Source organism: Lacerta agilis, chromosome 9 (assembly GCF_009819535.1).
Source record: "Lacerta agilis isolate rLacAgi1 chromosome 9, rLacAgi1.pri, whole genome shotgun sequence".
In the NCBI taxonomy this organism is placed as follows: domain Eukaryota; kingdom Metazoa; phylum Chordata; class Lepidosauria; order Squamata; family Lacertidae; genus Lacerta; species Lacerta agilis.
Genome location: NC_046320.1, coordinates 63513154 through 63527107, shown reverse-complemented (window position 1 = coordinate 63527107; position 13954 = coordinate 63513154). Strand labels below are relative to the sequence as shown.

The window sequence follows — 13954 nt, the reverse complement described above, 5'->3', positions numbered from 1 at the left end:
TGTTCCATTTCCAAAGATAATTTTAAAGAAGGCTAGTATCTACTCTATAACAATACTTTAACAGAACTGTGAATATATGTTTTCGAGGTGGCTTGAAATATATTTGAAATGCAATAAAATAGACAATAGTGCAGTAGTTAACTAGAGTGGGGCAAATTAGAATTAAAGCATTTAATTGGTTAATTTGCTAAAAAAAACTGTTTGCTAAACTATAAAAGGATGCTCCAATTTGTTCTTTGGAATCTTTAGTTTATAAAAAGTGGAGATGACAGACACCATCTTAGAAGACGTAGTCCCCCTTTTCCTTTTCCTCAGGAGGAAACGCCTGTTCTCAGATGATGCCAAATGTATGCAAATTTAACTGATAGATATGCTAAAATGCATATGGCCAATTGGCTAAGATTTCTTTAATCTGGTAGCGGCCTAGTTTAGAATATTCACGAGAGGCAGGAAAACGGAAGAAAGGAAGCCATTGGTCTTATCCTTTTGCCTCTGATTCTCCCAGAAGATCGGTTGCCACCATCCGTCATTGTCAACACAGGACTGGCCCTGGACGAGAACTCGGTGAAGAAGATCACCACTCTCGAGTTGTCCGCTGTGGATCAGGACAGCGAGCCAAGTGATCTCCTGTACAGGATTACTAAGCAGCCCCAGCTGGGTCACATAGAGCATTCTGCAGCACCAGGTTTGCAAATGTCCACTGTTGTTGTTTTTTGGAGCAATATCCAGGCAAGCGCTTGACAAGACTTAACTGTGTGCTTTTAAGGCAGGGGTGGGCAATATTTTTCCCCAGTGAAGGAACATTAACCATTGGGGAAAGCCCATCTGGGATACTGAGGTTATTAATATTGTGCATTTGGAAGCAGTTGAGTGAATGAAAACTGACTCTTCTTTGAAATAAGAAATTATCCAGTCTGGAAAATATGGTTCAAAAGTTTTACTCACAGAGGTTGGCCCAAAACAAACATTTATACCAGATGGATGGGGTATTATTTATTTATTTATTATTACTTTAAACAATAAAGTTACGTTCAGATAGAGGCATAATATCTTATACTGATCCCAGCATAGGTAAAATATGAACATCTTCCACCCAGAGCTAAAAATCAAAGCTCTGTCTCTTCTTCATTCCGGCCTCCATTAGCCTGAGGCTGTTTTCCTAGAGAAGAGATTAGCACATCCATTCTCTCCAGTAGCTTGAGAACAAAGAGTCACTCCACCCAAGATGGAAGCCAACAGATCAGCATACACACAGACTTGTAATACATCCTGATGCCTTGTGAGTGAGGCACAGAGATAGGGTTCCATGATACAGCCCCACAGAATCATTAAGCTGTAAGACTTTCTTCTCAGCTCTTCCTTAGCTTCAGTTGAAATTTCCATGCCTTCACAGTATACATGCAGACCCATTACAGAGTTGTTTTCCATTTCAGTATACAATTATACTTAACATGGGATGGACGGAGACAAAATCAGAATTGGACAGCCTTTGGAGCACTGTTCCTTCCTGTGGGAAGGGGTACTGTTTGGATTTCCCACCTCGGACATTGATATGTCCAGGGTTATGTCCCGAACAACAAATGAATTTTGTGATGGAGTTATACAAATGTAACTACTCTGAATTCTTCTTTGTGTTGATTGTGGGGTAGGCGACTCATCTACCCAACCGCAAATCACGAATAGGGCAGCCCTAAACAGTTTTGCTTCTCTAAAGGGAAGTTTCTAGTCCATAAGACTGCAGAATCATCAGCTTGCTGCTGTTTTCTTTCCTCTGCAATTTCCTGCTACTCTAGGCAGAAGGATTAGCTCCTTCAGGCAGGCAGACCTGGTCTCCCGCAACATACAGTACATCCATACCAGTGAGGATGAGAAACATTCTGACACATTTGCCTTCTCCGTTTCCGATGGCACACACGAGGTGAGTGGATTTCCTTTTGTTCTCGGCAAAAGTCAGCTCCAGATGGATGGACATCCATATTTGTTTGCACAAAGTTTGCAGGGAGGTTATACGAAGCCAGCTGTTTATTGAGCACACACTCTGATTTTTTTGTAGGAAGGTTGGTCAACATTGTGCAAAGCAATCATTTTATCCACACTTTCCAGGGCATTTTCCCATAACTTAGTTGAATTTTATGGGGAAAGGGGGAAGTTGGCAAGTTGTATAAGAGATTGCCAAATCCACTTAAGTATGGAACCTGAATTTGCCTGTATGCAACTGAATTCTGCCTGCAAAATTTCAAGAGTGCCCCAAATGCTCAGGCAGAGTTTTTCCATGGAAGTCGCATTAGATGGGAATCTGGTTTTTATTTTCGCTTCATCTGTTTTCCCCTGTAGGTGAGCCAGAATTTTGACATCATCATTAACCCAGTAGACGACTCTTTGCCTGTTGTGCAGAGCCCTGGGATGAGGGTGCAAGAAGGAGTGAGGAAAACCATCACAGAGTTTGAGCTTAAAGCCACAGACACGGACACAGAGGTGAAGCCCTTTCTTTGTCTTTCCTCCTTGAAGCGCTGCAGAATTATGCAAAATCCATTTGGAATAAGAACTGTCCTGTGTCAGGGACAAGTGTGCCCCAGGGGAAGGGGGGAAGGAGAGAGGGGGGCAGTGATTTGTGGGGGCCCTGTACCAGACAGGAGGCAAGAGGCAGAGGCAGGGGGTGATCCAGAGCTGGAGGGTTGAGCTAGGAGGGGTTGGAGAAAGAGGAGGAAGATGCACGTCAGGCAAGTGAAAGACCAGCTCCACTGTCTCCCAGAACCAGGAGGGGATTGAAAAGGGAGGAGCAGAGGAAGTTTTCACACATGCATAGTCTCCACTTATCTTGGTCACAGCTCTTCAGGTCCCCTTCACACATCCCCTTCTTGCTCGCAGGCCAGATCCATCACATTCACGATCGTGCAGCCGCCACGGCATGGCCTGATCGAGCGTACCAGCGATGGGCACCGCTATCGCCAGACCCACACCTTCACAATGGAGGATGTCTTCCAGAACCGGATCAGCTATAGCCACGACGGGAGCAACTCCCTGGAGGACCGCTTCACCTTCACTGCGTCTGATGGATCCAATCCCTTTTTCGTCGTGGAGGAGGATGGGAAAGAGGTTGGTGGGGAAACCATGCCAGCTTTAGAGCTCAGTCTGAGTCCATCCCGACACGCAGTAGCATCATATGTAACTTTCTGGCTTTTACAACTTCAGGTTGAGAAGCGCAAATTTAAATGCTTCCCTGTGGGTGGCAGGTGATGGGTAGAGACCTCCATATCCACAGAAAGCTAACATGTTAAGGGGGGAAGGAACCAAGTCGAGAACTTTTATCCCTGTCCTGTAAGTTTTCAGGCTGGGATACTGTGCGTTTGTTTTCCTTGATTTCGTAGGGGACTGTTCAAACATGTGCTCTCCCTACCAACAGTCTGAAATGATACAGTCCAGCAAGAGCTGTACCATCTGATTCTGCTGCCAGTGTAACTATTATGGGTTAGTCAGTCTAATTCTGCCCTCAGAACGCAATGCGAGTAGCAGAAACAGTGTCATCAATCCCGCGAAATATTTCCTGGATATTTTGAAGGGGGGCAGGGGTTGCGATCAAACGGTATATAAATTTTATGAAATAACAGCACAGATGTTTTCCCAGCTTGTGACTGCTGTGCCCCAGTTGTTCAGAGTGGAAATTCTTCCTGTGGATGATGGAATCCCGAGAATTGTCACAAACCTGGGCCTGCAGTGGCTGGAGTACATGGATGGCAAGGTAGACTTTCACATTTGCTTTGTTTTCAAGTCACGTGTTTTGGTGCACGGAGAAAATTGGCAAAGGCTACTGGATAGGTGTCAGAGGTACAGAACAGAAAATGGGCAGCTTTTCCAGGTCTTGAGAGCTGCATTGGCAATATAATTTGAGGACTACTCGAACTTGAGTCCTGTCCTCCAGACCCAGATATTCTTACCTGCCCCACTTCTGGATTTGCCGTCCCTGTTAAACCTTAATATGAAGAATGTGGGGGGTTGCTTAAATTTATTCTATATTTATTTAGATGTTTTCATTAGGCTATTGTTTATGTACACTTGCAGTTTGTTTACATTTTTGCAACTGTTAAGAATGAAGGGCGTTAATTTTCCGATGTTGAGCCTGGTTTAACTATGGAAAGGTAGCTGGCCAGTCAGTGATGTTGAAGACAACTAGGGTCCTCGTAGATATCAGGAGAAGGGCGAGAGATTCTGTTCCTTTGTTCTATGTGGAAGATACTCTACGCTGGATAGCTCAGTCAGTAGATCATGAGGCTGGGTCGTGGGTTCAAGCCCCGCATTGGGGGTTGGACTAGATGACCTTCGTGGTCCTTTCCAACTCTACAATTCTATGATTCTATGTGGAAAGTCAGCCATTGCCAGGAATGGCCCTGTCAGGAAACGGCCTCTACTCACACATAGGACCCTGGCAGAGACACATGCCCGACTGGCATGTTCCCTCCTTCCTGGGCGATCGTTCGGGAACTTCTTAGCCTTCCTCAGCCCCCAGACATCATAGTGATTGATGTGGGAGTACATCAACACACTCTTAGGCATCCACAGAGTTTTGCGCAGTTGCGTAAGAGACCACAGCAACTCAGCATGTTGGCTAACCTACTTTATTACATATATACACAGTCGGAGCACTTCAACATGGCTCCCTTTCTCTGTAGCACCAGACAGCAAAGAGAAAGAACAATGGACAATAGTCCTACTTCAGGGAAAAACAGTAAGACAAACATCCTGTCTATGTCACTTCCCACTTCCCACTCTGTGGAATGAAAACACATACCCAGTCATGTGATAAACAATAAACCCATGACTGCACACGCGGAATGAATCTCCCAACAGGCCCACCCAGGTGGTGGGCTGAAGAAGCCGCCTTGGGTGGCAGAAGCCGGGAGGCAGCGCTCTACAAGTTCTCACAAGAGCTCTGCGATATCTCCAGGTATGTTTAGCCTGGAGAAGAGAAGGTTAAGGGGTGATATGATAGCCATGTTCAAATATATAAAAGGATGTCATATAGAGGAGGGTGAAAGGTTGTTTTCTGCTGCTCCAGAGAAGCGGACACGGGGCAATGGATTCAAACTACAAGAAAGAAGATTCCACCTAAACATTAGGAAGAACTTCCCGACAGTGAGAGCTGTTCTGCAGTGGAATTTGCTACCAAGGAGTGTGGTGGAGTCTCCTTCTTTGGAGGTCTTTAAGCAGAGGCTTGACAGCCATCTGTCAGGAATGCTTTGATGGTGTTTCCTGCTTGGCAGGGGGTTGGACTGGATGGCCCTTGTGGTCTCTTCCAACTCTATGATTCTATGATTCTATGATCTCGCAAGATATTCTTGAACCTGCTGTTGTCACTTTGTGGGCGCATATAAAGGGAGACTCCAGCAGGGGCAGGGAAGCACCTTCCTCTTTCGCCTCAGGCAGTGAAATGGGGCACGCCGCTTCCCCCCCCCTCCACCGAGACTGTATTCAAACATGCTTGCAAATTGCTTTGACGATCTAAATGGTGGAAAGCCAGGATATGAATCTGCTAGATGGATTAAAAATTGCAAACGCCATAATTCCAGCTGCAAACGACACACCTGTTAGAGACAAGGCTGGCACTGTGAGCCCTCCCCAGCTTTGTTGTGGGGTTGGGGTTGCTGCCTGGCCAAGTGGAGTCTGTAGCATCAAAGTTCCTGGGCAAATCCCATTCTGAATGAGCCCCAAACTCACTCTGCGGTCAACTGGAAAATGGGAGTGTGTGTACTTCTTTTTTTCCCCTTTTTTCATTTTGACGCACCCCCCTCTCCAAAGAAAAAATACCTTTTCCCGACTCACCGGAGAAGAGCTCCATCTTTCCTCTTTTATTTCAGGCCTGGCATGGAGCTTTTGCACACCAAATGTTACGTGGGTTGAAACGCTTGCTGGAGAAGCACCTCGCCTCCTTGCTTACTCTCCAGCATCACCGATGATTAAATGCCCACAGGTTGTCCTTACAGCTGTGCCTCATTGCCCAGATCTTCCAGGGCATGAAATGTATAAACCTTGCCATGTGGTATTGACTGAAAAAACTGGGATGGGGGGGAAGGGTTCTGGAGTTAAGAGTACTTTAAGTGAAGGGGGAGTTGCGTTTCTTCCTTAATGCTGCCAGCCGTGATGATGGATGGAGCAGGGCTCCACTGCTTGTTGCATCAGCAGCTGTAGCTAAACAAAGCCATCCATCTTAAACTGCAGGACTAAGGTCCCTGACAGCACAGTTCCTTCCCACCCACTCCGTAGACCTCCACACTCCGATGTCTTACTCTGCTGCTATTGGCATTTGCGTTCCTGAAGCGCTTGTTGATTAATTGCTGTGATTAATCAAGCGATTCTTCCATCCCTCAATTAAAAGGCGTGGAAATGAAGGCAGGTGCTTTTTAAAAATAAATAAATGCCAAGCTCTGCTAAGTGTTGATGTTAGCATCTGTTTCCCACCCTACTTGGTGTTAGTTCAAACCTTCAAGAGCCGGTTTGGTGTAGAGGTTAGTGTGTCCGACCAGAACCTTGGGAGACCAGGGTTCAAATCCCCACTCAGCCATGAAGCTCGCTGGGTGACCTTGGGACTCTCAGCCTAACCTACCTCACAGGGTTCATGTGAGGATTAAATGAGGAGGGAGAGAAATCACGTATGTCACCTAGATCTCCTGGGGGGGGGGCAAGGTGAGATATAAATGCAAGAAATAATAAATAACTAAAACCTGTACCAAAAGCAATATACAGTAAGCTTTAGGAACCTTTAACAGGTTTGCCAGTTGGTGTCCATCTGTCTCGAGAGACAATGGAGTGTGCCTCTGGAAGTGAAGCCAAACCACAGTGCCTAGCTTCTGCCAACCTCGCAGTTCAAAAGCACACCTGTGCAAGTAGATAAATAGGTGCCACTGCAGCAGGACGGTAAATGGTGTTTCCATGCGCTCTGGCACTCGTCACAGTGTTCAGAACCAGAAGCGGTTTAGTCATGCTGGCCACATGACTTGGAAAGCTGTCTGTGGACAAACGCCAGCTCCCTCGGCCTGAAGCGAGATGAGTGCCGCAACCCCATAGTCACCTTGGACTGGACTTAACTGTCCAGGGGTCCTTTACCTTTACTGTGGCTGCAGAGACCGGTATCTCGTAAATGCTGCCCTTTTTCCTTGGAGGTTTACTCCCGAAGCCTTTCTCACAAGTGAGTATGGCCACAAAGCAGCAGAGGTTAAGGATCAGAGTTTTTCTTCTCCAATAAAACTGATACCAACCAACCTTGAACCCTGCTTTCTGCTTCCTCCCATCACATGTGGATATAGGGAAATGGCATCTTCAATGTCTTCAGGTAGGGATGCTAAAGATTCCCTGCCTGAAACCCTAGAGAGCTGCTTCCTGTCAGTGTAGACCAGTGTTTTTCAACCACTGTTCCGCGGCACACTAGTGTGCCGCGAGATGTTGCCTGGTGTGCCGTGGGAAAAATTGAAAAATTACTTTATATATAGTCAATATAGGCACAGAGTTAATTTTTTTAACATTTTCTAATGGTGGTGTGCCTCGTGATTTTTTTTCATGAAACAAGTGTGCCTTTGCCCAAAAAAGGTTGAACACTGGTGTAGACAACACTGAACTAGATGGACTCAGTGGTCCTAGCCTAAGGCAGCTTCCTGTGTTCATAGATACAGGCATCATAGCAGCCAAATGGGGTTGAACTGATTAATCATCGTGGCTGAGCAACAGGGTAAGAATAACTGGATAAATAGATAAATAATCAAACTGGTTAACTGACCACATTTTCCATAACCCCTTTCTAGTTTCCTTGCCCTCCTTTTTCCTCTCTCTTCTTCCAAAGCAGCTCGTCTCTTCCTCTGGTGCCTTCTGAGAATGGTAGAGTTCGGACCCAGTTCTTAAGGGACGGACATTCAGATTTACGAATGTAGCCCAAGGGAATAACCTTTATCCATTGGAATAAACTCTTAGTTCCAGCTTTCAGGCTCAGACCCAGGAACTGTTGATACCATCTGTATAAGTGTATAAACACTGGCTTCGTGTCTTCAATCCAGCCGAAAAATCTGATCACCAAGAAAGAGCTGTTGACTATGGATCCCGATACACCAGACAAACAGCTGATCTATGAGATAACAGCTGGGCCAGAGCACGGATATGTGGAGAAGAAGTTGCAGCCGGGAGTTTCAGTGACTACGTTTACTCAAGGTAGGAAAGCAATGCTAGGAAAATCATTTGCTCTTCTTTTGTGCTTCATCATAGTTTTAGCTGCACTGTATTGCTTTTTGGTATGTTGGAGGGAGGCCAGGGAAGAACCGATCGGTCTAAATTTGGTTTGCACCAATTCAACAAATGTTTGGTTTGAAGTCCCGTCCACATTCCACCAATCGGAACAACACAGTGGGGCTTCTGAATTTCACAGGGACTGAAGGCCATGCTCCCATCATTGCATGCATTTTTTGAAAGCGAATGCAAATTGCATAAATGAATGAATGAAGGAATGAATGAGGCTGAGAAATCTCAGATCCATTTCCAACCCACATCCATCAGAGCTGTTTTGCAGTTCTTTGCAGTGGTGGAGGAAGCCAGGGGCGGCGGCACGGAGGCACCCCCCTGGGGGCGGGGTGTCACAGCGCATGCGTCATGCTGCCACGACGTGTCGGATGCACTGCGCATGCCCAGAATTTCTGATCCTCCAAAAAACCAGGGCTTTTCCCTTTGAAAAAAAGCTTCAAAACTTTGAGCTGATCTTCAAAATAACCAGGGCTTTTAGAGAAGGAAAACCAGAATATTTTTTTCTTGTTTCCTCCTCTTAAAAACGAGGTGCACCCTATGGTCCGGTGCGCCCTATGGAACGAAAAATGCGGTAGTTCATTGAGGTGTCTCTTCCTAACAGAGGAAGTGAACTTGGGATTGATCGAGTACGTGTTGCATGAGGAGCAGACACAAGAGACGGAAGACAGTTTTAAGTTTCTGGTAAAGGACAGCAAACCCAGTATGGTTACTGACAATACCTTCCATATCCAGTGGTCTCTTATCAGCTTTCAGCACACCAGGTAAGCTACTCAGCCGAGCAGCACAGGAAATTAAGGTATGCTACACTTCAGAATGCTAAAGATTCTAGCAGCTGCCTGTCAGCTTTAATCTGCTTCAGCCATTGGCTGAGTCCTTGCTGCTGTGATGTCATGGAATGTTCACAAACAGTTGGAGGCTAGAGGCTCGCTTGCCTTTGAGGGTCATCGTTTTAATTGTTTGTAAGCCACTTGGGGTGTTATTTTAATAGAAAAGCAATCTATAGATATTTTAAATAGATAAACAGGAGTGAGGGGGTGAGGTCACTTTAAACAGGAGGGGAAACTTCCGGAGGTCAGCTGGGAAATGGAAGTCGAATAGCAAGATGATTCAGGAGGTAGGGAGTGTGTGGAATAAATAGCCCTTTTGCTGTGGGTTAAGATTAAGAAACAGAAAGGGGTGGTTGGAGGAGTCTTCGCAACCCGAGGAGACAGTAGAGGGGAAGAACCAAGCGGGTAGCTTGGGAAGGGGAACATATGTATGAGGTACAGGGACAAAAAAAATTGGTGTGTCATTGACAAGAAGAAGGGAAAGCGGCAGGGGTACTGGGTGGGCAGGTAGGATGGGCTGCCTGGCTGGGCTCAAACCACCCCCATTGTGCCTCCTGCCCCACACTGACCCATTGTGCCACCTGCCCCACACGAAGACTGGTGGGTTTGCATGTGCGCTGTGGATGGGGGAAATGAGGTAGACTTTCCATTTGCTGACTTGAACAAACCAGCCGGATCTCTCTTACTTCAGCCTCTGTATTTGCTCATTTATTTTATTTACTTAAATATTTTGTTATCCCGCCTAATCTCCCAAGGGGAACTCAAGGCAGCGCACAAATCAGATCACAACAGATAATATTTACATGTGATTAGCTGATAACGAGCAACACACAGCAGGATGCATTGTTTAACCAGATTGGTACTAACTAGATTTCTGACAAGCAGAAGTTTGTCGTGGCGCTTTTGTTTATTTATTTATTTTCCCCCAGCGTCAGATTCAGCCAATTCAATTATGGCGAATTACCCTAATTAAGGGAGATTGCACATTCTTCCCTGAACGAGAGGAAGCAAATGCACTGAAATTAATTAAACTGATACAAACTGAATGTAGCGATCGACTTCAGCATGTGTAAAGCCCCCTGAAATCAGTGGGACATGAATTCACAATTTAGTAGTATTCGGCCCCACTTCACAGCCTCTGGACTGCATCTCCTTGGTTACATTGGGGGGGGGGGAGAGGAAAAACTCATTCTCTCTCTCTCTCCCTCTCTCTCTCTCCCTCTCTCTCTCTTTCCAGCTACAATGTCAGTGAAAAGGCAGGCTCAATCAGTGTCACAGTGAAGAGGACGGGTAACCTCAAACAATATGCTATTGTTTTGTGCCGTACGGAGCAGGGAACTGCAACCTCCAGCTCAGTTTCACGGCCAGGAGAACAGGACTACGTGGAATATGCAGGCCAGGTGGGTTCAGGAAAAATGCTGCACACCCTGGGGAAAAAATCCACAGTGGAATGCTCCGCACCCAAAGGGTGAAGTGTTAGATGGGCATGGCAACAAGCCCAGAGAAGCTGCCGGGGCTGAACCTCCTTCCTTTCACCCAGCTGTGAAAAACGTGGCAGAGAGTATTGAGTCAGGAGCCGTCACCTAAACTGGGCATCTCCAGTTTGGGCTTGGTGGCTCTTGTCCGGTGTCAAGACCAGGCCAGCTGTACCAAAATCCAGACCTAGACAGGGGTCTTCGGTTTGGCATACTTGCAGTCAGGTGTCAGGTTTGGGGATGTGAGTCAGAGATAGCTGAAGGCAAGAGCTGGAGTCCACCAGGGAAGGGATGTCGCTCAAATAAGGGAAGAAGTCCAGGCTGCCGGACCTGGAAAACCCCAGGTGCTTCCTACTGTCTGCCAGTCACAGAGACTGATGTTCCTCACTTCTGCTTCCCACTGCGCCTGAGCATCTCAGGTATCTCAGTAAGCGAAGTTTCCTTCTTGGCCCATGTGAGTCCCAGTTTATGCCCCAAAGTCCTTAACATCCCATTGTTTTTTTAAAAAATTATTTTTATTAAAGATTTTCAAAGGTAGTACAATGTCTCTCAAGTTTTTCCATATAACATTTTTATAAGTCAGTGTTGGTGAGACATTAGAAAAGAAAGGGGGGTGAAGGGGGGAAGAAGTGGGTGGGACGGGGAGGTAGGTGGGGTGGGGTGACTGTGTTTCTTTTTTACTTGATATGAGTAGGGTTTGGTGTCAGCATTGTTTATGTAGGTTCTCTGTATCTCTGTCAGGCTTCGGGGAATCGGCTCCCTCCCACTTGGTAGTAAATAAGAAGAGATCAAATGAATGGAACATATTACCAGTTGTTAGATTCTTTAATAATCACAGTGAGAGACACAAGAATCTGTCTACCTAGAATGACGGGGAATGCTGTCCAAAGACTGTGAATCTGTTAACCCTCTCTCTCCCAGTGCTTCTTCTCCTATCTGTTCCCCATCCAGTATTTCCCAGCTTCTGCCTTCTGAACTATGCCCCTCTGCAAACCACTGTTCCAAATCTATACTGTCCTCCTGCTTCTGGGAAGATTCAGGATTGAGGTGGGGTGGGGCGGGGTGGCTCCCACCATTCTTCCTCAGTGCAGCCCTCCTCAGCACAGTCCCTGACAATCTCTGGGATGGGGAGATGTGTCTTAGTGTGGAGGGGAACTGGACCACAGAATAGGATCAAGAAAGGCAAGAGTAGAAAAGCATACAGGGCAGTTTAAGGGGTGTTGCGACACTGGGTCAATAATGACCGTTCCCAAACAATGTCTCACTGCCGTGAAACTCATAAAGCAGTAGCAGCAGGCCTGTTTCCCAGTTAAGGTCTGCTTCACCCTTTTATACTTATCTGCACGTAGTCGATGCACAACCCTGTTTTCACTACCGCCGCTCCACGCAGGTTCAGTTTGATGAACGGGAGGACACGAAATCCTGCACTATCCTGATAAACGACGACAATGTCTTTGAGAACACTGAGAGCTTCACCGTGGAGCTCAGCATGCCAGCGTATGCCTTGCTGGGAGACATCACCGAGGCCAAAGTCTTCATCAGTGATGCGGAAGATGAGCCTACCCTGCAGTTTGACAAGAAAGTCTACCACATCAGCGAGAGTGCTGGCATCCTCTCTGCCCCCGTTGAAAGGAAAGGTGTGTTGCGTTACAGCTTAGAGCAGGGGATGGGAAGCATGTGCAGATTGACTTCCAGTAAATAATACAATCCTAAGGTTACACACTTTGAAACACAGCAGCAGGAGCATTAACAGTTCAGTGTATTTGGCCAAAATATATCTCTCAGAAATAACTGTAATGTTACACTGTGACTGGCCAATTCACTAACGTTTCATACTGAAGCCTAGCAATAGAAATCCTAAAAGGGAATCTAGACTTGCATTAAAGTCAACCCAAATGAACAACCAGCAGACAACAGTATGAAGCAAAATGTAGGATCTTGTTGCAGTTCATTAGCAAATTTGTAAGCAAAACTAAGTCTGCACTCAAGGGTCTAAACTCTGCATAAAGTAATAGAAAAGTAGGAATTTTATATTTATTTATTATATTTGTATGCCACCTTTGTCTTCCATTGAGATCAAAGTGGTGCACAAGGTTCTCCTCCCCATTTCATCCTCACAACAACCCTGTGAGGTAGGTTAGGCTCAGATGGTGACTGGCCATCCCTGGTCTCCAGAGTCCAACCTTCTAAGAATTACGCCACACAGGGGACACTTAATCTTAGGGTTGTGGGTTCTAGCCCCATGTTGGGCGAAAGATTTGTGCATTGCAGGGGGTTGGACTAGATGACCCACGTGTTCCCTTCCACCTGTACAATTCTGCAATTCTCTGAACCAGTTGTCCTGCAAAGCAACTTTTGCATAACTCTGTGCTGTGCATTGCATTACAGGCGACTCCAGCAGCATCGTGTCTGCAGTTTGCTACACAGTCCCCAAAAGTGCCAAAGGTAGTAGTGCACATGCCTTAGAGTCCGGATCAGACTTCAAGTCCAGGGGGATGTCCAATGAAAATCGCGTGGTGCTGGGGCCTGGCGTCACCATGACCACCTGCGACGTGAAGCTGATTGACGACAGCGAGTACGAAGAGGAGGAAGAATTCGAAATCGCGCTTGCCGACGCGTCGGAGAACGCGCGCATAGGGAGCATAGCTTCAGCGAAGGTCATGATCAGTGGTCCCAATGATGCCTCAACAGTGTCCCTTGGAACGGCTACTTTTACAGTCAGCGAGGATGCAGGTAAGAGACTAGGATTATTTTACCCTTGCTCTCTCTTCTTAAGGGGCTCAAGTTTATTTTCAAAGCATCTCAAGCCTACAGTGGCACCTCGGTTTCCGAACGTCATCCGTTCTGGAAAAATGTTCAAGTTCTGAAATGTTCGAAAACCGAGGACTGAACAGCCAACAGCTAGGCCTCCGGATCTTCCACTCGGCGGAAGCCGCGTGGCATGTTCAACTTCCAATGCATGTTCAAAAACCAAAGCATTTACTTCCGGGTTTACGGCGTCCGTAAACCAAAATGTTCATCAATGAAGACGTTCGGAAACCGAGGTACCACTGTATAGTTAAAGAAGGCACCAAATGTCCCCACTTCCACGCATCTGTCTGGCATCTGCCCACTTTAATGGGGAGAGATGCGAGTTCAAGTTCTGCTCAGCTCTTATTATTATTTATTATATTGATACCTCCCTTCATCCAAGAATCACAGGGTGGTGTGCAATATAAAATGGCCAGGGGTCCCTTTACCTTAATAATCCATTAGTTATACCTTCCCTTTAACGCTGATTCAGGGAGGGATCACTGTGCCCTCTGAAAATCTTTCCCCAGGTTTCTTTTTAGTGCAGCACAGCTGAGGCTGATGGGAACTGTAGTCCAAAACGTC

The 13954-nt window shown here is 46.4% G+C and overlaps 1 protein-coding gene across 1 annotated transcript in view; it reads left to right on the top strand.

Moving 5' to 3' along the window:
- Positions 1 to 13954, top strand: part of FRAS1 (Fraser extracellular matrix complex subunit 1) — a 306274-nt gene that overhangs the window by 262476 nt on the left and 29844 nt on the right. Inside the window, exons 46-55 of the mRNA XM_033159574.1 lie at positions 506 to 685; positions 1794 to 1918; positions 2335 to 2475; positions 2869 to 3096; positions 3626 to 3739; positions 8040 to 8190; positions 8879 to 9038; positions 10342 to 10504; positions 11970 to 12216; positions 12968 to 13312. Of these exons, the coding sequence (XP_033015465.1) occupies positions 506 to 685; positions 1794 to 1918; positions 2335 to 2475; positions 2869 to 3096; positions 3626 to 3739; positions 8040 to 8190; positions 8879 to 9038; positions 10342 to 10504; positions 11970 to 12216; positions 12968 to 13312 (1854 nt within the window). The remainder of the gene's footprint in view (positions 1 to 505; positions 686 to 1793; positions 1919 to 2334; positions 2476 to 2868; positions 3097 to 3625; positions 3740 to 8039; positions 8191 to 8878; positions 9039 to 10341; positions 10505 to 11969; positions 12217 to 12967; positions 13313 to 13954) is intronic.